This window comes from Taudactylus pleione, unplaced genomic scaffold (genome assembly GCF_031769625.1).
Source record: "Taudactylus pleione unplaced genomic scaffold, aTauple2 ptg000006l, whole genome shotgun sequence".
In the NCBI taxonomy this organism is placed as follows: domain Eukaryota; kingdom Metazoa; phylum Chordata; class Amphibia; order Anura; family Myobatrachidae; genus Taudactylus; species Taudactylus pleione.
Window position 1 is genome coordinate 12,350,001 of NW_028284409.1, and position 23,848 is coordinate 12,373,848.

At 45.6% G+C, this 23,848-nt stretch overlaps 1 protein-coding gene across 1 annotated transcript in view; it reads right to left on the reverse strand.

The window, feature by feature from the left end:
* IFNGR1 (interferon gamma receptor 1) overlaps window positions 1–23,848 on the reverse strand; it is a 46,563-nt gene that overhangs the window by 10,320 nt on the left and 12,395 nt on the right. The window contains exons 2-3 of the mRNA XM_088453004.1: window positions 10,206–10,320; window positions 6,516–6,685 (exon numbers count right to left, since the gene is read on the reverse strand). Of these exons, the coding sequence (XP_088309130.1) occupies window positions 6,516–6,685; window positions 10,206–10,320 (285 nt within the window). The remainder of the gene's footprint in view (window positions 1–6,515; window positions 6,686–10,205; window positions 10,321–23,848) is intronic.

Genomic DNA, 23,848 nt, shown 5'->3' on the forward strand with positions numbered 1-23,848 from the left:
GAAGTTTGTTGTTGTGTCTGGAGGCCATGAGATCCACCTCTGGAAGACCCAATTTGTCCACTAGAAGCTGAAATATTTCTGAATGTAGAGACCATTCTCCTGCATGCACGTCGTGACGGCTGTGGAAATCCGCCTCCCAATTGAGAAGCCCCGAGATAAACACTGCAGAGATGGCTGGGAGATTGCGTTCGGCCCAGGTGAGAATGCGGGACACTTCTGTCATTGCTGACTGACTTAAGAGTGCCCCCTTGGTGATTGAGGTAGGCCACAGTCGTGGCGTTGTCGGACTGTACTTGTACTGGCCTGTTTTTCTGAATATTCTGAGCCAGAGTGTAGATGGCTCAAAGTTCCAGGATGTTGATTGGCAACACTGCCTTGACTGGGAACCATCGGCCCTGGAAGGAGTGCTGGCCGGTTACTGCACCCCACCCTCGGAGGCTTGTGTCCGTGGTGCGGAGAGCCCAGTCCGGGATCCAAAAGGGACGACCCCTGTTCAAATGGGAAGTCTGTAGCCACCAGGCTAGGGACAGGCGAACCTCTGGGTCGATGCTCATCATCTGGGATTTGAGCAGATGAGGTAGCCAGTTCCACCTGGAGATGATCAGGTGTTGGAGGGGCCTGGAGTGAAACTAGCCGAACTCCACCATGTCAAAGGTGGACATCAATGATGCCAAAGCCTGCATTGCAGAGTGAATTGACACTCTGCGATTGTGAAGCAATCTGCGTAGTCTGTGCTGTAGTGCTGAAATATTGTCCGCCGTTAGTAAGAGTCTCTAAACTCGAGAGTCCAGGAGGGCTCCCAAATGTACCATCCTTTGAGAGGGTGTCAGGGAAGACTTTTTCCAGTTGATCAGCCAACCGTGCATTTGTAGAAAGGCAATGGTTAACTGCAGATGGCTGTGAGGAGTCTCTGGGGAGCTTGCCAACAGCAAGAGATCATCCAAGTACGAGAGCAGTCTGATTCCTTGATGACGAAGAGAGGCCACCATAAATGCCATGATCTTGGTAAAGACCTGAGGGGACGTTGAAAGGCCAAACAGCAGAGCCTGGAATTGGTAATGTTGCTGCAGTGTACAAACCGGAGATATTGTTGATGAGAAGGTGCTATAGGTACATGTAGGTAAGCATCCTGAATATCTAGGGATACCATAAAATCTCCAGGCTCCATTGCTATGATAATAGAACGGAGGGTTTCCATATGAAACCTGGGCACACTGATAAACTTGTTCAGGGACTTGAGGTTGAGGATAGGCCGATGAGACCCATTGGGCTTCTGAAGTAAGAAAAGGGTAGAATAGCCCTTGCCCCGTTGTGAGGAGGGGATCCGAATTATTCTCCTGAATTCAGTAAGGACTGAAAGGCTTTTTGGAGTCTGATGGAGGTCCTGTGCAAAAGAACTGTTGGGGGGGTCGCCTCAAGAAGGAGAGGGAGTATTCGTGGGAGACCACTTCTCTTACCCAGGCATCTGAAGTAGTTTGATGCCAAAACTTGGGTGAAATTAAGAAGTCGGCCTCCCACCCCTCAGGCTGCAGGCTTGTCCTCAGACTTGGCAGGTGGACATCTAGTAGCCCAGACTTGTTTGGCCCTAGGGTTGGAGGCCTTGGCTGATATCTGTTGCCATGGAAAGGACTGACCCTTGGCTTTGCCTTGAGGGCGAAAGGAACAAAAGGAAGATGTCTGTGGCTTTGTACTATATGCAGAGGGCAGGAATGCCGCTTTGTTAGTCGCCAAAGTAGTCACAATTTTATCCAATTCTGGACCAAATAGAATGTCTCCTGCATAAGGCAGAGACTCTAGAGCCCGTTTTGATTCTGAATCTGCTTTCCAGGAACGTAGCCAAAGAATACGGCAGGCCATTATTGAAAGTGGCAGATATCCTGGAGGCCAGGACAGCCGTATCCATAGCTGCTTCACCTAAGTAGGAGGCTGCATCTCTAATGTGAGATATGTAGGACAGCTGTTCCCTCGAAGCATCAGGGTGAAAAGTCTCATCTAGGGCCTCTTCCCAACTTTCAATGGTTTTCGCCACCCAGGCCGTAGCCATAGGAGTAATAGCCGTAGGAGTAATAGCTCCTTTAAGAGTATATAGGATTTATGACCAGCTTCCATACGTCTATCTGTAGTCTCCTTCAAGAAAGTTGCAGTATGAATAGCAAGGTGGCATTTTTAACCAGACGTGTTACATGAGAATTAGTACAATCAGTAGCTGGAAGCGGGTAAAAGGAACTGAACCAATTTGGAATTTGAAACCTTTTACCGGGCATATTCCAAGCTTCACTCATGTGATCAGAAAGCTGGTCCGAGTGAGGAAGCTCTGGTAAAACAACCTTTTGACGCTTTTTAAGAGTGCGTGTTTTTTATTAGGAGGGGTCTCATCCTCTTCTATTTGTAGAATAGCTTTAACAGCTCTCACATGAGCAGGTATATTTAGTTTGGAGTGTGGCTCCTCTTCTCCTGAGACAGAGTCAGTGAGAGAGATATGCGTCTTCTGCCTCCCCAGATATCGCAGAATTAGATTGGGAAGATATCATAGTACTTTTAGTAGGCTTAGCAGGTAAACGTTTCTCTTTTTGCAGTATTTGCTGAAAAACCGTAGAGGTATTAGCCAAACTCTGTACTGAGGTAGACAATACATCTATCCATGGGGGAGGCAAAGAATTTGCAGGGGGTACCTGCTGTGGCCATCCCATAGGGGGGCTACCACGGGGACTGCTACTTGGTCTGCAAGTTTTGCCAGCATTTGTAAAAAGGCAGCCCAGGGTGGGTCCTGAGGGAGAGACATCGGGGCTGATGGACCTCGGGCTGTGAAACAATACAGAGACCATCCTGAATGAGGTCCTCTGTGGCTAAGCCCGCAGAGCAGGACTTACAAGACATCAGAGTAGGAGGAGCAGCATCAGGCTGCTTGGTATTCTTTCCTCTGCCAGCCACAGCCCCAATAAAATACACAGTATGATACAGTGGAATGAACACCTTGCAGTACATGTAATATGGCACAATGTAGTGTGCAACTGTGCTATATATGGCACAGTGCAGTGTGCAACCGCGGTAGATAGTATGTGATAGTTCTTAAACGTATATAGCAGATGTGAGGTACAATGAACCCCCAATACCGTAGTATGTCAGGGTATAGAAAGTAGAGATTAGCGCTGGCACAAGTCACATACAAACGCAGAAAAAAACATTACATGTCTGCAATGGGCATTAAAATCAACTACACAGACCACAGTGGCTGGTAGGATATAGCGCTGTATAACCTGGCCCGTGGGAGAGGTATACAGGGAAACCGGACCCAGCATTTTCCGGAGACCTGCTTGCCTAAAATGGCTGCTGCGCATCTGAGGGTGCAGAGGGTGAGGGAGGAGCAGCTCAGGGAACACCAATGACCGCAGTGGAAAGGAACCCTAAGCTGGGGGAGGGGCTGCAGCACAGACATCCGGAGGACAGTCTGGTGCTGCTCACCTGTTTGGTAAAAAATAAAAAGTAAATGAGATCAAAAAATTAAAGCTTGGGCTGCTTCATGCAGCCCTCTGTTATAATGGTGGTCCAGCTCCTGCCGGACACCAACGAAAACTGAAGTGCCCTCAGGCTGTGGGTGGGGTATAGGGGGAAGGACCGAAGCATCCTAGGAATGAAAAAGCTTTGCTGTTGTTGTCCAGTCCTCCAGGTCCCCAATGTCTCCCTTTGGAGCCCTATGGACCCTGGAGAAGAATTTACAATTATCTCTAAAGGCATATTACTATACAATATAACATGTACTGTAAGGCTGGGTACACACTATGCAATATGTTGTTCAATCAGCCGTCGAATGACATATCGCATACTGCAACAACGGGTGTGTACAAACAATGGCTGGAATGCATGACACATCGCAATTTGCATGTGATGCATCCCGTCACTCATTGCATGCATGCTGGTGTTAATTACGCCAGTATGTATGAAGAAATAGCAAAGGACAGCTCTGTCGGAAGTTTCCTGCTTTGTAGGGGGATGCGCACACTGCGGGGGTTGCTGGTACGGATCTGATTGGATCCCTCCTAGGGGGAGCCATGAGCCCATAGGCTCTCATATGCATCCAAGCTTGGTGCATATGAGAAATGCAGTCAAACCTCCGAAAACTGCATTTTCAGGGGTTTGACCGCATTTTTTACATTGTGCTTCCCACCCAATATGTCTGCGAATTACGTCGTTTACAGACATAACGCACCTGTTCTGCAGTACAATCGATGCTAATATATCTTACAGATATATCGGCATGTCTGGCTGTGTGTACAATCTGCAGATCACTGGGTCGGCATATATGTGAACCCACCTTAACATAATAAATAGGATAATGAACCTTTAAAAAAGAAATGTATACTTCTTGACATTTTTGTGATAATTTAGCCAATATATCTGGGAGACTCCAAAGCTGGGGTACACACTGAGCGCCTGTCGAGCAGACATATTGGATCCTGGGTACACATCAGAACGATGTTCCGTCACTCGCTCCGTCCTTCAGTACACAGCATGACGTCGCATGTGACCGCGGGAGCGCGCATACACACTGCACGATATGTCATTACGATTTGGCCAATTCAAAATTACCTCGCTCCAGTGTAAGTAGCGGGGTTGGGGGGAAGGTTAGGCACTAGGGGGAGGGGTAGAGTTAGGCACTAGGAAGGGGGTTAGGTTTAGGGTGTTAGGGTGCGGGGAGGGGGAGGTTAGGTTTAGGCAAAGGGGGTGGGGGGGGGGGTTTAGTTTCAGGCACCGGGTAGGGAGGGTTATGGTAGGGAGAGGGGGAGGGTTAGGATACCTCCTGACAGGTGTCGGTATCCTAACCTTTCGGGATGCCGGCGTCAGGATTTTGAACACCGGGATCCCGAGCGCCGGCATCCTGTACCCATCCCTTTATGACATTGCCTATCTCGATAGTGTGTGTAAAGGATGTACCCAGGTTCATGGAGAGTAGGTCAGGCATGTAATTTTCCTTGCGTGTAGGAGGAAGAGCAAAGAGTGGGGGGGAAATGTGATGAACGCAGATGCTATGGTAGGAAAGCCAGGTGTCTACGTACCATGCAGTGGGGGATATAGATAAAGCATAATTGTTATCCAACAGGACAGTGAACAATTAACAATGCTGAGCAGCTCCATACATGTCAGTGGCCCATTCATTTCATTGGCCTATTTATATCAATGTGGTTTCTACATAAAACACACAGTCCCAATGAAATGAATAGACCAATGGAATCAATGGGCCTTTGACCTGAATGGCAAAAAAAAAAAAAACAGCAGAAAGCTGGTACAACCACTCTTGTTAACACTAGTCGGTATGTACACAATGTGTGCTCACTGCAGTGCTGTGAAACTGGTAACACAATTTAATGAATTAAACTGAACCAAAAAAACTGTGCCGACAGCGCAAACTGGTATGGACAGAATGTAATGGGTTTTATTTTCACACGCGGTTGCATGTTTTTTCACTTACTGCAAAATCAAAAGTTAGCCACGTCATGTCATTTGTAATGTTACAAACTAAACAGTGGAACTAATCAGTATTTGAATTTCATATGTTTTGGGTAATGTTTATGCAAGTCATACAATTTGAGGCTGTATTCATTTACATATGATGCATTGCAGCAGTCCGTTTTGTGTGTGGCATAAATGAACAAAGAACTTACACTCTTTGATAAAGCTTCCATCTGGATGCGAAACCGGTTAGAGGAGCTTATACTGCTTTTGGATTATATTAGACAAAGAACTTTTAAAGCCTACTCCACATGTCTCTGTGTGCCATACCAACGACAGACTTAATTTGGAGGAGTGTACTGCACTGTAAGTGCTTTTACCTCCAGACGCTGGCAATATTGGAGGCACGTAATTTACCTGAATGCCACCCAGCACAGGATCACCTATGTAAACAGCGACCCCAAAGACTGTCACGAAGCTGATCTAACTACTGCCCGCAAAGCCGCCAGCACCAACGGAGATATAGTGCTTTTTTTTTACATAGCAATATCGCGGCTTGGCTGTGAGCCGCTATAAATCTTCGGAGCCCTTCATGTAGAGGAGCTGTTATATTTAACCCGCTTGTGACAGGACTGGGTGAGACTCTAAAATGTGGAGAGAGTATTTGTAACTTTGTCCTATTAAGGGTGTGGATGTCGAACCTTAATTGTCATATACGTTTATCCAAGCATATTTTATATATATTCGTTGACTAGTAATTGCTGCTATATTAATGTTATTGTATCATTTTTATATTATATTATAAATAATATTGTTACATAATTTGGCGTTTTGATCCATTCTTTTCTGCCATATCCATTATATTTGGTTAAATACATATTTTACAAACTAGCGCTGGACTCTCTCTTCGTCATAAATGAGCAAAGAGTCAACCGCTGACAATACTGCTCTGCTAAATATGTAAAGAATCTTCTTACAGTATGCTTCAGATTGTCCAAATAAATGAACTGCACCAAAAATTGATTCAATCGATTTACAAAAAAATTAATGTTATTATAGTCACTTACCATCATTTATCAAACAAAACTCCATTCTTGTGTATTCACTGGTCTTAGACCCAACAAAAGCTTTTACTCTGACATTATAATAAATATAAGGTTTAATGATCATTGCAGAAAGGTCACAGATTTTATTTGAAATATTCGTACAAGAGTCTACAATGATCCACTCACCGATGCTGAAATAAAAGTGAAGATGAATAAAAATTAGAGGCTTCACATGTATTAAAAAAAAACAAATCTGCTCATAAAGCAAGATATTTTTTCAAGTTCTATGCCACATGGAAGAATGGTAGCACAAGGATATACTTTTACATATAGCCATGACAGCATACAGATCTAAACTAAATACTAGACAGTAAATTGACACAAGGGGGTATATTTACTAAAGTGCCTGTTTTTAGAAGTGAAGTTATTGCCCATAGCAACCAATCAAAATCTTTTTAAAGAAAGAAAGAGAAAAGTAGGGTTTTTTTTACTCAGTGCACATCACTCCTCTTTTACATACAGCACTAACTCCTTATGTATGTATGGTAATGAATTAAAACTTAACTTTTATTATAATATCAAAAATATTACTTGGATATTAAACAGCGAAATATAAAATATAGTAGTGATATTAGATTAGAATTTGTGAGTTAAAAATTAGATCAATTATCCACCTGCACAGTAATCCTTTGCTGTCTCCAATGGTTATTCTTATTTATTTTTGATATCTGCTACAAATAATTGCATTCTTAGCTTATTTATATACTCTCTTATTTGTAACCAAGTTAAATTAGTTTCGCGTCCGCGATAAAGTTCTGCCTGCCGGACTTTTCGCCTACATCGCGTGTTTTGGACGCGGAAATTTATCGTGCACGTCCCCGCTATTCGCCCTATTCAATTCGAAAACACGCAAAAACTTCAAGCCGCAAAGTCAGAACAGGCAGAAAGTGGTGTCAGAATAGGGGAAATTAACTGAACCCCCCCAAAAAGATACAGTAACATTGGGGATCATTGTAGAAGTGCCTGAATAGCCCTAATAAAACATTTTGGGGTATTTAAGTTGTTTCAATAGCTTCTAATTAGCATCTCTGCACATCTCTGCACAAGTGGTGAAGAATGGCATTAAGCTGTATTTTTTTGGAGAAAATAAGTAGTCCAGTCAAACTTGGGGTACCTGAAATGGGTGCTAGCATATTTTAATGTCTGTAAAGTGAAGTTTTAGTAAAAGTGAATTTCCTCCTGTATACAAGCACCTGCAATCCCAAAAACACCTGAGCCCTTCTTAGAGCACCCCGAGAACCTTAATTCGCTTATTTTTTGAAGTTGTCCCCCCACTTCGTGCTTCTTTTCACCTGCTATTCAGAGGCAAATGTTTTTTGCCTATTACATTGCATGTTTTTGTTTATAGAGCAGGATGTATATAGGTATATATGTGTTTTATAAATCGGAGGGTGGTAAAACTTTGAATAGATCAGGTTAGTTGTTACACAAAATGGCTGTTGTACTATTTTGTTGTTAAACTGTTCAGAGTACTTTTAATGTATATAGTAGTGATTGAATTAATGTATTTTGAATGTTTTTCTGCTAATTCAGCTATGCAGTTTGATACTAATATTCAACTATGTTAACTATTGTTTTATTAGAAGTTGCTCTTTGATGTGATTCTCAAATGAATGTGCGTTAGTTATATGTTATGACTAGTTGTACTGCTTATGGCAATGAGCCTTGAACATATAAATGTCAATTTCACTTGTTATAATACTGCACCTTTAACCATATTTGAGGCTATGCTGCTCCCGATTTGTTAATATTAGTTTTAGTATTATGACCATATAAGGTATATAGTATCCGGTCTTTGTTAGGAGCCCTATAATTATCTGTGAAATGCGGAAGTCTGTAGCCTTTAACTCCCGTCTCCCAGACTGACTGCAGAAAGTGCTGGGTCCGGTGTACCCATCCGGCCTATTGTGATAGGGTGAGGCTACCGGGTGTGATTTGTGCTGTATTGGACCATTATCTGAACTAATTAGAAAACTAAGCTAAGTACCAATAAATCATCTTAATTTAAACTGTGTGTGTACTGTGTCATTTGTATCACTCTGTTGCTGTCTTCCTGAACCTTCCGTTTCCACCAGAAACAGGGCCCAAGCAATACAATTGCTTCAGCCACAATTGGCAGTCCCTGTCGCTGGAAGCGAGTGGTATGTTAAACTGTGCATGTCCTGTCTACTATATACAACATTAGGGTGGATGGAAGGGTCCAAGCACAATTCCATCTTGCACCACTTTTCTTTGAATTATGTGCAGTTTGGGGCATTGCTGCTTGACATTTTTCATTTTAGAGTTTATTAAACTGCCACTCTGTCTGCCACTGCTGTGTGGCAAATGTTTCATAGATGTCCTATATCTTTTTAAACTGCCGTGCTTTTGTGCCGCTGCTCTGATTCTTCCATTTTTTTTTATTAGTTTCATACTGTATTTATTTCAACTAAAATCACAAATAGGCATACTTGCAAAATACTCATGCCATTCTTCAACCGTGATTTTAGATACCAACCTGATGGGCTTGGCTTTCCTTGATCGTAACAGCCATGTTTGGTCAGATGCAACTCAAACACCAAATGGAAGGGCTATTTTGTGATGGTATCTGGAGATGTTCTCCTTCCTCCCCTCCCAGCCTTCCCATACATAATCCCAGAAGCACAATGATAATAGATGTTTAGTACCAGACTTTAAAATCCCTTTGGCCCCTTCCTGTTTGAAGCTTCTGTTTTGTGTGCTGCCACAGACATCATCTCCTGCATGCCCCTTTGAGTCTTTCAAAAAAATTTGGAACCACCGAAAAGCAAGGACTGATGTGAATGAGTAAAATATTTTTTGTAAATGCCTCCCCTCCCTCCTCATAAATTTGCTTCGGAATCAAAAAATGAAATTAAACTTACTATGAATCAACCCTTCCTTTCCCTGCCTTTAACTACATACATGCTCCATCTCCCTCAGGCCTCTTGATTAATGAAAACATATGTTTCCTTATGTGTCAGTTAGGAGCTTAGTCAGCCAGCTAGCTTGGTGCAACTTTTGGGCCTAAACTGGATGAAAACAAAATTGTGAGCTGTGAGGTGGTCAAAATTGACTGGAAATGAGTGGAAATTAATGTTATTGAGGTTGATAATGTTGTAGGAACAAAAAAAGGCAAAATTATGTGATTTTAGCCTTTTTTTTATAGAAAATACAGATCCAAAACACACAAGGACGGTTTTGCAAAACCAAATCCAGATCCAAAACATCGAAGGAGATACAGATCCAAAACCAAAACACGGGGGTCGGCACACATCCCTACTTGATGCATATGCCCCTAAAAACATTTGAGTTTTCATGTTCTCGGACTTTGTTACATTAGCAGAGTTTTAAAAGTGTGAGAGTTTTACTACTAAACTCTAAAATTTTCTAAACCCTATTACATTTGGCCCCTTGTATTCACTAGTATAAGATGTAGAACAGGTATGGGTTATTTTATCAGGTATTATAATACTGATTACATGCTGTAGAGAAAAAAAATGCTGAAGAAGCTGAAGTGATAGAGAACAACAACAATAGAGCTAAGTACCTGTTGAAGGTTTTTGGGGAAGCCAAATTTCAAAATAGACATTGTTTTTAAAGATACAATTCTGGTTAATTACATAAATAATAATTAAAATAAATAATTCTTACTAATCATCTCTGATTTCCACTTGAAAATAATGGGTAATAGAAGTCTGGATGTAGTCCCAATACAATGTAGTATTAAAATTATACGATTTCATTGTCATTTTAAAAGGTTTGTCAACTGTAAAGAACAAGGAAAAAAAGAATAATATATTCCCATTAACATGTATTGTTTGTAGTAAAGATTATTCATAAACAATATATACATATTCATAATTATCATGCATTATATTGCTCATATTTTACACACAGTCAATATAAATATTTTAAAAATACACCACCACAGGAATGCCCATACAAATTTGTGCATACTCTGAAATAGATAGTGGGATTAAATACAAATAAAAAACATTGAAAACATTGTCAAAAGATATTGCAAAAAAATTATGAAATGCAATGCAATTATTGACACAAAACGATTTAAAGAAGACAAATTAATCCCCCCCCCCCCCCACAGTGAGATGGCAGCTGTTTAAAAAATTCTATGAAGTTCAAAAGATGTAATGAATTTATTGAGTATTGTGTATTACACATCAGTCATTGACCTATGAGTTGGTGAAACTATTGACCAATGTACAAATAATCAATAAGGCTGGGTACACACCTAAAGATTATCTGTACAACTAGTTGATTGGTTGGAATGAAAATCTGGTAACGTATGGGAGTAAATGATGATCAGCAATTTGCTGCTAAATGCCGGAAAACAGATGAAAATGGGTCGTCAGACAAGTTTGTTAAATGTTTGTTCTAAAAAATTTGTTCAAACAACAGATTTTGTCCATTTTCCGGCATTTGGGAGCAATTTGCTGATTGTCATTTGCTTTCATACCTTACCAGATTGTCATTCCAACCAATCAACTAGCTGGATGGTTGGACAGAAAATCTCTGGATGTGTACCCAGCCGAAGATTCTCATTTATTTATTTATTACCAGTTATTTATATAGAGGACACATATTCTGCAAAGCTTTAGAGAGAATATTTTGCCATTCACATCAGTCCCTACCCCAGTGGTGCTTACAATCTATATTCCCTAACACATGTACACACACATACACACTAGGACTAATTTTTGTTGGGGGCCAATTAACGTATCAGTTTATTTTTTGAGTGTGTGAGGAAACCGGAGCACCTGGAGGAAACCCACACAAGCACAGGGAAAATATACAAACTCCACACAGTTAGGGCCTTAGTGGGAATCGAATCCACAACCTCAGTGCTGTAAGGCAGTAATGCTAACCATTACACACTCTGTGCTGCTCTTAGGGATAACAATATATTACCACCCAAAACAGTTCTCACCATCCCCTTCAACATATAACACTAACTGCTTTTCTATGCATTGTTTTATAATTAATGAGCCAAATCACTACAATATCAGGGGCAAACGCAGGATTTTTAAGGGGGGGTTTCCACATACATATATCAGCCCCAGCCCCAAACAACCAGTCCCAGCCAGCCCCTGCCAGACAGCCCCTGCACCAGATAGTCACCCCAGCCAGCCAGCCCCACACTGCCAGCCTCTATCCAGACAGCCAGCCCCAACCCGATAGCCGGCCTGCCAGCCCCAGACAGCCAACCCCACACTTACCTGATGCTTGTGTAGCTCCTCAGTCAAAAGCCGCGGGTCCAAGTCCTCTATGGCGTGGCATGACATCATGCGCGCCGGCCGCCAGGGCTCTCTCCTTCCAAATAAAAAAATAGCGGATGCGGGGGTCGGCAATGCCGGGCGAGCGGGGCCCCCTCTCTATCCGGGCCGCCAGTCTAGTCTCTGATGACGGCCCTGGTGATTGCTGCACGCTGCCTGGCCACCGTCAGTGCAGCTGTCAGCGCTTCCGCGTCTGGTGGTATGAAAGCCACCTGACGCAGAAGCGCTGACAGCTGAACAGGCAGCGGCTGGGCAGTTCCGAGTGTGGCCCACTGATTGTGCAGAGACAGAGACAAGGCTGTCTCTGTCTCTGAAAAAAAAAAAAAAATTAGTTCAGATATAGGAATCGGGACAAGGGGCAAGCCTATTATTTATTAAGTGCTTAGCTCCCAGGAGCAACCTCCTCTCCTCTCTCAACACCCATTCATTACAATGCAGAGCAGAGGTGAACAGGAGATTTACCATGGCAGGACAGAGCCCTCGAAAGAAGTTAGAATTTGTTTTATACAACTAAAAAAGTATGTTTGCAGACATTTACCAATGCACTAAATTCCTATTGTCCATACTTTTTATATTGGACCTCCAGAAGATGTGGAGGCCAGGTATAAAAAAAGAAGAGGTACAGTAGGCATACCATGGTTACACCAGTTGAATCAAGTGGTCAGGAAAGGAGTATAATGATGCAAATTACGATATGACATGTCAGTCTTTCATGAGGTCATCAAGTAGGAGGCAAGAAGCATATGGACGCGAACAGGCGTTTGTAATTGGATCAGGCATATCACAGGTGAGTTCATTCGTGCGATGTTTGAACCCGCTTTTGCAAATTTGCACCTAATTGAATAGAACCCTATGTGTAGGTTCTGACAAAAAAATCTGCACTTGAAATGAAAATGCAGTTTTTAATTTTCGCTGTCTTGGCTTAAACACTTCCAATGTGTAGGAAGAATAAGTTAGCCTAATATTTTTAAAACTAGACAACTGTGACCGGATGACCTTGCACTGGAAGGCGATCACAGATTTTTGTAACTAATAGAATAGTTACTTATCCCTGAGTAACCTGTGTGTGCTTACTTCATCCACTCCTAGGTATTCTATCTCAATGTCAGTAACAGGTGCGGTTTGGGATGAAAAACCAGCCTGGGAAATTTCTGGAAGCAGCCCTAAATGGGGTGGGGGTCTGCCTTTTAACATAATGAGGCATTTAAATCCAGTGGTTTACCATAATTGTTGAAATCCTGTGGCTGTCTGCAACTTTACACTGGTATGTTTTTCTACTATAAGATCATAGGTGTAATCATTGCTCACTGTCTCATCTCACAGCTTACTGCCCTCCTCACACAGCCCCCACTCACAGCTCAATGTCCCCCCCCTTCACAGCTCACTGCCCCACCTCACTGCCTTCACATATAGCTATCACTGTCCCTAATCATAGCTCACACTGCCCCCACTCACATATCTCACTGCTCCCCCTCATGGCTCACTGCCCTTCTCACACTACTCCACCACCACCTTTTACAATTTCCAAAGCTCCCTGGGTCTTCTTTTTATACCAACATCTTTTGAAATGTTACTATTTATGCCCGTGATTTTCCTTGTTTAAGGGTAAATATTGTTTTCAAATTTGTTACCTCCCTTTGTAAGGTTAATTTATATTTGTTTGGATCTTTAATAAAATATATTCACCCCATACCAATATCCTTTTTTATTTACATCTACAGATTACTGTTGCAGGTTTGTTTTTTTTATTTGTACAGTGTTTTTGGTGCCCAAAGAGGTATATAAGCTACACATATCCTCCATGGGTCCTCCCTCATTGGTGATAGGAACCCAGACCACTTATAGGCTGCCTATCACACCTTTATGCTGCATCAATAATGAGTCTATACCTATTATAGACCCTCCACACACTGCCCCCACTTATAGCTATCACTGTCCCCTATCACAGCCCACACTGCTCCCACTCATAGGTTGGATACGGGATGCCGGTGCTCGGGATCCCAGCGCTCAGGATCCCCATGCCGGCATCCCGACAGGGTTAGGATACCAACCTACACCCCTCATAGCTTACTGTCCTCCTCACACTGCCCCCACTAATAGCTCACTGCGACTTGCGGGGCAGCAGCTGCTGAGCGTGGTGGGTGTCCTGAGGCACCGGCCACACCACCCTCTTGTGGTCCTGCCCTCCTTCCCTTCAACCGGCAGTGTCAGACACTGAGCCTGTGCTGGCTTTCATGCAGCTGAGGCACTGGGGACACCCCCCTTGCACTTGGAGAGGGGGATGGGGCACCTATGAGGCGGCCCAGCAGGACCTCTCCCGAGCTCCTGGTTGCCCAATACACCCCTGGTCAGTAACCACCTGTTCTTAACGCCTTCCACTGGGTAGAAGATGAGTAACCTTTACCCAGTGTGAGGAGACACCACCAGGCTCCTACAGTGGCTCCTTGAACTTGTTACTTCTGGGTATGGGTGGACACACACTGCAACACTTTCTGGTAGTGTCGGCTAATTCCCACTGGTCGCTCACTACGAACCAGTCTGCACGGTGTAGCTGGCAGAGAGTTTCAACTTGGAGACACTGGGCTCACTCCTGAACAGATGGAGAACAGAATAGCATTTTGCACTATTCTGGTGGTCACAGCATACAAGGAGATGCATGTGTTTTAGGGCAAGAAGTCCCCTTGCAGAAGGTGCTTGGGACAATCACAGCATAGAGATGTTACAGAAGTGATGTTCAGAGGATATGCACATTCAGGGGGTCAAAGGCCTTTTTTTTATCCCATTCTAACACAATACCACAGGGGGTAAGCCCGCCCTGGGTCTCTTAACCAAACAAGCTAAGTGCATGTGCAATGTATGCACACATTTAACATTGTCCCAAACGGACAGTGGGGAGTGGTTACTCTGCTGTGCCTTAGACCATCTGGACAGGTAACCATGCCCCAGGTGCTGGCAAGTCAGGAGTGGGGGATGGTTCCCTCCAAGATTTTACTTTCAGGATTTTGCTGGGGGAGCTTATAACCTTCTTTGGCCAAATTTAGGCTCCAGAGGCAGGAAGAAAGGATCCCTGGGCAGCAGTCTCCTGACCACAGAGTATGAGCTCTTTGGAGCACCAGTGAAACAATTAGCTGGACAGCTCTACTTGCACCTCCTGATGACACTCTGATGGGGAGACTGGGGTAACCAGCAGCCCATGGAGGGCTCCAGATCCCCCTAGACCACCAGCGAAAGAGAAGTTCAATTTTAATACATTCAACATATGAATTTACATATAAATACATTTAAAAACGTTAAATACCCTGTGACATACACAGTGCATGGCTGCAGTATCATACAGCAAAACATAATTTACTACATTTTATTTATTATATATACAGTATTGATACATGTGAAGTTATAAGACTATAGAGACTCTTACATTTCTCTGCTGAAATTAACGGGAGTTACTTTACCGGTCCCCAGCACATTGCAGTGCACATATTTAAAAGAGGAGACTCCCTTCTTTCAAAACAGGGCGCCCCATGTGTGTGCAGGTCAGTATGGGGGAATGCCATATCATACCCTTCCCCATCTAAAAAAAACATTTTTTTTCCGTAGCGCTAGGTGATATTGTCTGGTGATCAACATACAATAGCTGTTATGGGTGCTACATAATTTGAAAGAGGGAACTCCCTTCTTTCATATGTGAGCAATTCCACATTTACAGCTGTAATTATGGGAGTGGTAGGGTACTTAGTGCCCTTCCATCCATATACTGAAAAAAGCTATTTTCTGTAGTGGGGGTAATATTTTATAGTGACCAGTAGATATTACTAGTGGGCCACATAATTTGATAGAGCAGATTCCCCTCTTTTAAAGATGGGTGCCCACAAAGTTGCCGGTGTCATTATGAAGGGTGAAAGAGCACATAGTGTCCTCCCTACCATATACGGGTTTCAGGTGGGGGGAGGGACAATTGCCCTTATTCCTGGAATCCATGATTTTTCTGTAGTGCTGGAGATATGCCTGGTGATGGTGGGGACATAAGATAGCAGGGGGCACTTTGCTGCAGATGACCAGTGGGACTCGTCATCTGCAATTTTAAGCTATATGTGGATGATATTTAACCCCTTCACTGTGTCCTCCACAGTGAAGGGGTTAAATATCACAGCCTACCTGTTAAGAATGAGTTAACCTGGAGTTTAGCAGCAGGCAAAGCAAGAGTTTAATTGCAGTAGTAAACAGGTGCAAGTGAGTACTAAAGTCTGCAACTGGGAGACTTGCTAGATGATCAGGGAAACTACAGAGTTGCAATATACAAACACAGGGCGTGATTCAGACCCTCTCGCTAGATGCGGCCGCTCGCTCCCAGCGTATGGAAATTCAGCTGAGCGACGTCAAGGCAGGTGCTTGCAAAGGCATAAGCACACCCACTGTGTCTTGGCGAGCGATCACTTTGTGTTTACAGACGCCCACCACCCTATTTTTTGCCGTCCACTTGCGTACGTCATCTCCAGGAAGTATATACAACGATCGGTACATCGGATCTTACCGAAGCGTTTGCGGTTGACTGTTCCCTACTGCAAGCACTGCTAGCACTTCATTGTAAAATTCAACCAGTTGACATGTCCTATGACACTGCCTGTTAATTATGCACGCCTTAGAAACGTCGTGGAAGCACTATGACACACCTGCATCCGCAACTCCACTCCCCCGTTACTACTGCCCCTGTTACCACCCACAAATGGCCTCTCCTGTCACTCATTCCACTGGGCTGTCTTTGCTTGGCGAGCGAGCATATTCCGATCAATCGTACTAGTTTGCGCACGCGCACCGAGAATTACACACATGCGCACATTAGCGAACATCATCTGCAACGAGCGGCCGCTTGCTAGTGAGCAGGTTTGAATCAGGTCCAGTCTGGGTGAATCGTGTAGAACCTGCAATGCTGGAAATGGATTTGTTCGTGGCAGGCCAGCTACTCAGGATGCAGGTGGGAATACTGTGAAACCTGCAATGCTGGAAATGGATTAGATTGTGGCAGACCAGCTACTCAGGATGCAGGTGGGAGTTTGTAACAGAACCAGTACTTGATATAGTTGAACTGACAAGTGAATGCAGGTTGAAGCTTGTAACAGAATCAGTACTTGAAATGGTTGAACTGACAGGCAGATGCAGGTCTGGAATTGTAGCAGAACCAATACTTGATATAGTTGAACTGGCAGGCAGATGCAGGTACACGGTGGGACTAGACACAAACTGGAGGAGACACAGAAGGTAAGCTGGAGGGTCTTGGCAAGACACAGGCCCAGAGCTAGGATGGACACGGGAACAGGGCAGAATCCAGCAGGATACAGGAGTAAGACTGGCAGTGACAGGACACTGAGGACTGAGGGTCTAATTCAGACCCGCTCGCGAACGCAGGACGCTCGCAAGCGAGTCGATGTTACCCCAATGCACATGCGCACGACAGAGGGAGCTCCGTCGTGCGCATGCGCGAGACCCGGACTGCGACAGCCAAGCTGTCGCTCCGGGTCTCGCACCAAAGGGGGCGTGCTGTCGATGGTGACTGACAGCACGCCCCCTTTGGTGGGCGTGCCGGGGGCATGGCTGCCAGACGGAGGCGTTCCCATGGGAACGCCTACCGTCTGGGTCCGGCCCCACTGACATCACTAGTGTTGTCAGTGGGAGTGATTTTGGCTCTGATAGAGCCAAAATCACTCCTGGGCTTGCGGCAGCGAGACCCTACCGCAGGGTCTCGTCGCAAGCCCGATGGTCGCGATGGTCTTGACCATCGCGACCATCATCATGGACGCTCGCTATAGCTGTGGGTGGTCACCCACCGCTATGCGAGCGTCCAAGAGGCCGCTCCATTTTCAGGTAGGAGGGCCCTGATTCAGAGCGAGCGCTCTGGTCAGAGCGTCCGGCTCTGAATCAGGCCCTGAGTCTGGGAGCAAAGGTTTACAATGGCAGGATACTGGACACAAGAACAAAGGTTAGGGAGCGAGGAACTGCACAGCGACCACGTGAACATCCACTAGGTACAAGAACTTAGTAATATCACCGGCAGGCAGGAACTGACTTGAATCCCTAATGAAGGGACAGGTCTCCTGTGATTGTTCACTCAGCCTGAGGTCAGGTAAGGAGACTACCAACAGGTGAGTAGCTGCACGTAGCAGCCAGAGTCCAGGTAGCTAGAGTAGCGACTGAGAGCCAATCAGGCAGAGAGCTGCAGCGGCACATGTAACAGTGACCCTCCCTTGAGGGTGGACTCCGAACACCCCAAGAGGACTAAGAGGAACTGAAAACAGATGGACAAGGCAGACTCAAAATTTACGTTGAGACTTCTTTCTGTGAGATTGCTGAGGTCTGAGTATGGTAAGTCCAAAAACATTGTCAGAACTGATGGTACCCTCAATCAAAGGAATTTCTTCGGTTTCAAAGTTGTAATCAGAGTTAGAATCCACATCCAAAGGAAGGATTACGGTATTCTTCTCAGAGACAGATGACACCGGAAAAGAAACACGATTAGATTGGGCACAGGCAGAATTTCCAATGGCCTGGACGGGTATTGGATACAATAGATCAGTTTTATTCAATACTCCTTTACAAGACGAGGACAAAGCGGCACAGCCAACAGTTATCTTCCTAATTGGAAACCTTGAAGAAGATAACACTGTGCTGTGATTGACCTGAGAATGAAAGTCCTCAGAAGCCTGGTTCTTACAAGCTTGACTCTTTTTGTTGGTGCGTTGCTTAATTAAAGCTTTTCTGAGCTCAGTGACAGGCGGTTCTTTGTCCGACAAAACAGAACTTCCAGAAGTGTCAGAAAGGATTTCAGGACCACCAAATCTTCTAATAACAGCATTGTTGAAGGCTTGTAAATCTTGAAGAATAGGATCATTGGACCAAATAAATGGCTTACCCCATTTCAAAGCCTCCCCTCTGAAGGACATAGTCAAGCAGCGTATGGTCTCAGCTGGCGTAAGAAGAGGAGCTACTTCTAGACACTGAAGCATCAGACCATGATATTGTTCTAATTTTCCATAAAAAATGACTAGGTCAGGGTCTCGGTTCGGAACAATGGATTGAGAGTCTTTAGGAGGATGATGTGAATTCCCTGCCGAAATTACTGGTTGGTATCTCTTTCCAGACTTTACAGGGTGTGGTGCCCCTCCCAGGACTGACAGAATAGAAGTTTTTTCAAAAAGTAACTGTTAAGAAGTTTTTCCAGAAGCTGGACATTCAGAAGTCTGTTTTGGAGACCAGGGATGAACCACCCTTCCTGGGGTTTTGACTGGAATCACTCCTTCAGGAGACTCAGCAGGATCTAAACCTCCTGGGGTCTTGACTAGAATCTCCCCTTCAGGGAGCTTGGAAAGATCTACCCCTCCTGGGATCTTGGCTAGAATCTCCCCTACAGGGAACTTGGCAAGATGTACCCCTCCTGGGGACTCAACTGGAATCTCCCCTTCAGGGAACCTGAGAGGAATTACCCCCCTTCCTGGGGCCTCAGCTGGAATCGGTACCCCTCCAGGGGCTGCAGGACTAGACTTGAAAACAGATGACCCTTCTGGGGCTTCAGGACTTGACACATAATCTGATACCCCTCCAGGGGCTACAGGACTAGACTTGAGGACAGATGTCTTTTCTAAGGCCACAGAATCCGATGTCCCTCCTGGGGTAGACAGACCTGATATTATTCCTGGAACTAGAGACTTAGATACCTCCTCAAGGAATTGGACATTATCCCCATTATGTGGGGTTGGTATTTCAGGGTCCCCTTCTGGAGTCGGCACCTCAGACAATGAAGACATGGGTGGATCCTCTCGGACCTCTGGCAAGGCAGACACTTCTCTAGCCTCTGGCAAGACCGACACCTCTGGGACCTCTGGCACTCTTTCAGGATTCTGTACATCCGGTACTCCTCCTGGAGATTGCTCATTGGCTAGGACATCGGTAATGGTCTTTAAGACCTCTCCAGAGGTTGTTGACAAATGAAATACCCCACTCGTGGCAGTAGAACTAAGTGGCCCTCCACTAATGGTAGTGTTAACAGTATCTCCTAGGGCTAATAGATCAAGGATTACCCTGGGAATGGGAGATTTGCATTACCTCATTTGGTTCCCAAATCTTAACTTGGGGCTCCGGGTCAGAGGACCCCAGTTATAGACCTGATCCCTTTCTTGGAAACTTTTGGCACCATTATTGGAAGTTTGGGAGTCTGGAATGACCACTTCAGGTGACAGGTCAGTCTGTACCTCAAATGTTGTGTCACTTTTTCTAGAGCTGTGGAAGGAACAGGTTTTAATGAAGTGATTTGCGCTTCCACAATACATGCATAGCAGGTCATCCTTTCGTCGCGGCGCTCAGCCTCGGAATGTTTGGGATGCCAAAAACTCCGGAATCTCCTTTCAGGCAGCATGGAAGGAGTCACCCCTAGACTAGGGGAACCGGAATCTGTAGTCTTTTCTGCCTCAGTAAATAGAGAAGCGACTTTTTTGGTATCTGGAAAAACTTCCAAATAATTCAGAAACTTGCTGACTTTTTTCAGGGAATGATGTCATCAACTGCTCCACAGAAGCCTGTAAAATCCACAGTTGTTCAGGACTCCCATTACTGGTAAACTGATTTTGCAGAGAACAGTCATTTTGAAAAGTGCCAAAAAAACTTTGTGAACATAATTGACAAAGTTTAGAATTGTCAGAAAAATGTGTATGTGCAGAAATCTGTTGCTGCAAAGCATCTACACAGCTGGATAGCCCTAGGAAGGCTTGTGATGTGAGAGTTTGCATGTTTTCACAGATTTTCAATCTGCTGATCAGAACCGGAACTGGATCCTCATCTGGATTCTGACTTGAGGTGGCCTGGCTTGAGGGTGAAGACTTGACCGGATTTTGCAGAGCTGGTCTCATCTTGCTATACTCCAGTAAACGGCCGGTGATAATGTTAAGAATGAGTTAACCTGGAGTTTAGCAGCAGGCAAAGCAAGAGTTTAATTGCAGGAGTAAACAGGTGCATGTGAGTACTAAAGTCAGCAACTGGGAGACCAGCTACAGAGTTGCAATATACAAACACAGGGTCTCATTCAGAGCCGCTCGTAAGCGGCCGTTCGCTCGTTCCGAGCGATGTTCGCACATCTGCGCATGCGTACGGATTGTAATACGCATGCGCGAAACAGTCAGTACGGCCGAAAATCGTGTGCTCGCTAAATAGCGAATGCCTGCTATTTTGAGTGACAGAGTGAGGCGTATGTGGGTGGTAACAGGGGAAGGTGCTTGAAAACGGAGAGTGGAGATCAGAACGCAGGCGTGCCTAAAGGTCAAAACGGCCGTTTTAAGGGTGTGCATAATTAATACAGCAGCGTCATTGCCCACGTCACTTGGTTTTTTTTAAGTCAGAACTGCTCGCAACATTGCGGTAGGAAAAACCAACCACAAGAATAGCGAGCAGTTCAGACGCCGTTCGATGTACTCGATTAATCTAATAAATAGCGTACATGACGTATGATGCGAGCGGCCAGGGGGCGTTTATTTCAAAATTACGACCGCAAGTTTTGTTCGCTCGTTTAGACATAGAGGCGTGAACAGACCGCAAAGAGCAAACGGTTCATTTGAATAGCCACCCCTTTTTTCTGAACGAACGACCGCAAATAGCGTCCGGCTCTGAATCAGACCCACAGTCTGGGTGAATCGTGTTGAACCTGTAATGCTGGATATGGATTTGATTATAGTAGGCCAGCTACTCAGGATGCAGGTGGGAATACTGTGAAACCTGCAATGCTGGAAATGGATTAGATTATGGCAGACCAGCTACTCAGGATGCAGGTGGGAGTTTGTAACAGAACCAGTATTTGATATAGTTGAACTGACAAGTGAATGCAGGTTGAAGCTTGTAACAGAATCAGTACTTGAAATGGTTGAACTGACAGGCAGATGCAGGTCTGAAATTTGTAGCAGAACCAATACTTGATATAGTTGAGGCAGGCAGATGCAGGTACACGCTGGGACTAGACACAAACTGTAGAAGACATAGAAGGTAAGCTGAAGGGTCTTGGCAAGACACAGGCCCAAAGCGAGGATGGACACGGGAACAGGGCAGAATCCAGCAGGACACAGGAGTAAGACTGGCAGTGACAGGACACTGAGGACTGAGGGGGTCATTCAGACCCGTTCGCTCGCAAAGGACGCTCGCAAAAGGGTCGATGTTCCCCCACTGCGCATGTGCACGACGGAGGGAGCTCCGTCGTGCGCATGCGCGAGACCCGGACTGCGACAGCCAAGCTGTCGCTCCGGGTCTCGCACCAAAGGGGGCGTGCTGTCGATGTTGATTGACAGCACGCCCCCTTTGGTGGGCGTGCCGGGGGCGTGCCTGCCAGACGGAGGCGTTCCCATGGGAACGCCTACCGTCTGGAGCCAGCCCCACTGACATCACTAGTGATGTCAGTGGGAGTGATTTTGGCTCTGATAGAGCCAAAATCACTCCTGGGCTTGCGGCAGCGAGACCATCGCGACCATCATCATGGACGCTCGCTATAGCTGTGGGTGGTCACCCACAGCTATGCGAGCGTCCAAGAGGCCGCTCCATTTTCAGGTAGGAGGGCCCTTATTCAGAGCGAGCGCTCTGGTCAGAGCGTCTGGCTCTGAATCAGGCCCTGAGTCTGGGAGCAAAGGTTTACAACGGCAGGATACTGGACACAAGAACAAACGTTCAGGAGCAAGGAACTGCACAGAGTGCAGCGACCACGTGAACATCCACTAGGTACAAGAACTAAAGCTGGCCGTACACGCTACAATTATCGGGGAGATCCGCCCAATATCCGCGGATCGCCCCAATAATTGCAGCGTGTGTGCGGGCGACTGAGGGTTAAATATTGCTTGGTCGGGCATTCCGGATTGTCCAGCATGCCCGTCTGACGCGATATTTAAGAGGTAACTGTCGGCCGCATCGGGCTGTCTACGCCCAGACGCGGCCGACAGACATTTCCAGTGTTCCTTCCCATGGAAGGAACAGGGAAATGTCTCCTCCCCCGGGGGCGGAGTGCAGATGTCGGGCGAATACACTGTGAGAAATCTCACAGTGTATGCCGCGGACATCTGCGGCTGGCAGGCTGCCAGATAAAATGTCTGCCGGTCTGACAGGCATTTTATCTGCATGTGTATGCCCAGCTTTAGTAATATCACCAGCAGGCAGGAACTGACTTGAATCCCTAATGAAGGGAGAGGTCTCCTGTGATTGGTAACTCAGGCTGTCAGGTAAGTAGACTACCAACAGGTGAGTAGCTGCACGTAGCAGCCAGAGTCCAGGTAGCTAGGATAGCGACTGAAAGCCAATCAGGCAGAGAGCCGCAGCGGCACATGTAACACTACCTGAGTATTGTTGCGGATCATGTGCATCACTTTATGGCCACACTGTGCATATCTTTTAATGGATTACTTCCAGCAGATAATGGGGGTAGATGTATTATAGTGGCACGTTAAGTGCCGCTATAACGCTTCCTGCTTCGCCTCTTTACCGAGGCGAAGCAGGAAGCACTACCGGTGAGATGTGTGAACATCTCACCGGCCGGAGAGGAGGAGCGTTAACTCCCCCCTCCGGCGCTACCCGCTACAGACCACATCGCATCAGCCTAGTGCTGATGCGATGTGTGTCAGGCCCGGCCGGCTCCAATGAGCATGCGCGGGATCTCGCAAGTATCGCGAGATCCCCGCGTGCAGCCCTGGAGCCGGCAGCCACCACTGCTGTGGGTATAGGCTAACGCCTGGCTGTAGCTGTCGATAACGACAGCTACAGCCGGCCGAACGGTCAGACGATCTGACCGTTCGTACATAGCCCAGGCTGTCGGCGCTGCTATCTTGTAGATAGTAGCGCCGATAATGACAGGGGCGCATAGCGCCGCTGTCATTTACCGCCCAGACCCCCGATCATACATCGGGGAGAAACGGTATCAGCACACATAACATGCGCTGATACCGTTTCTGGGCTTCATACATCTACCCCAATGTGCTATGTCACAAAGCACAG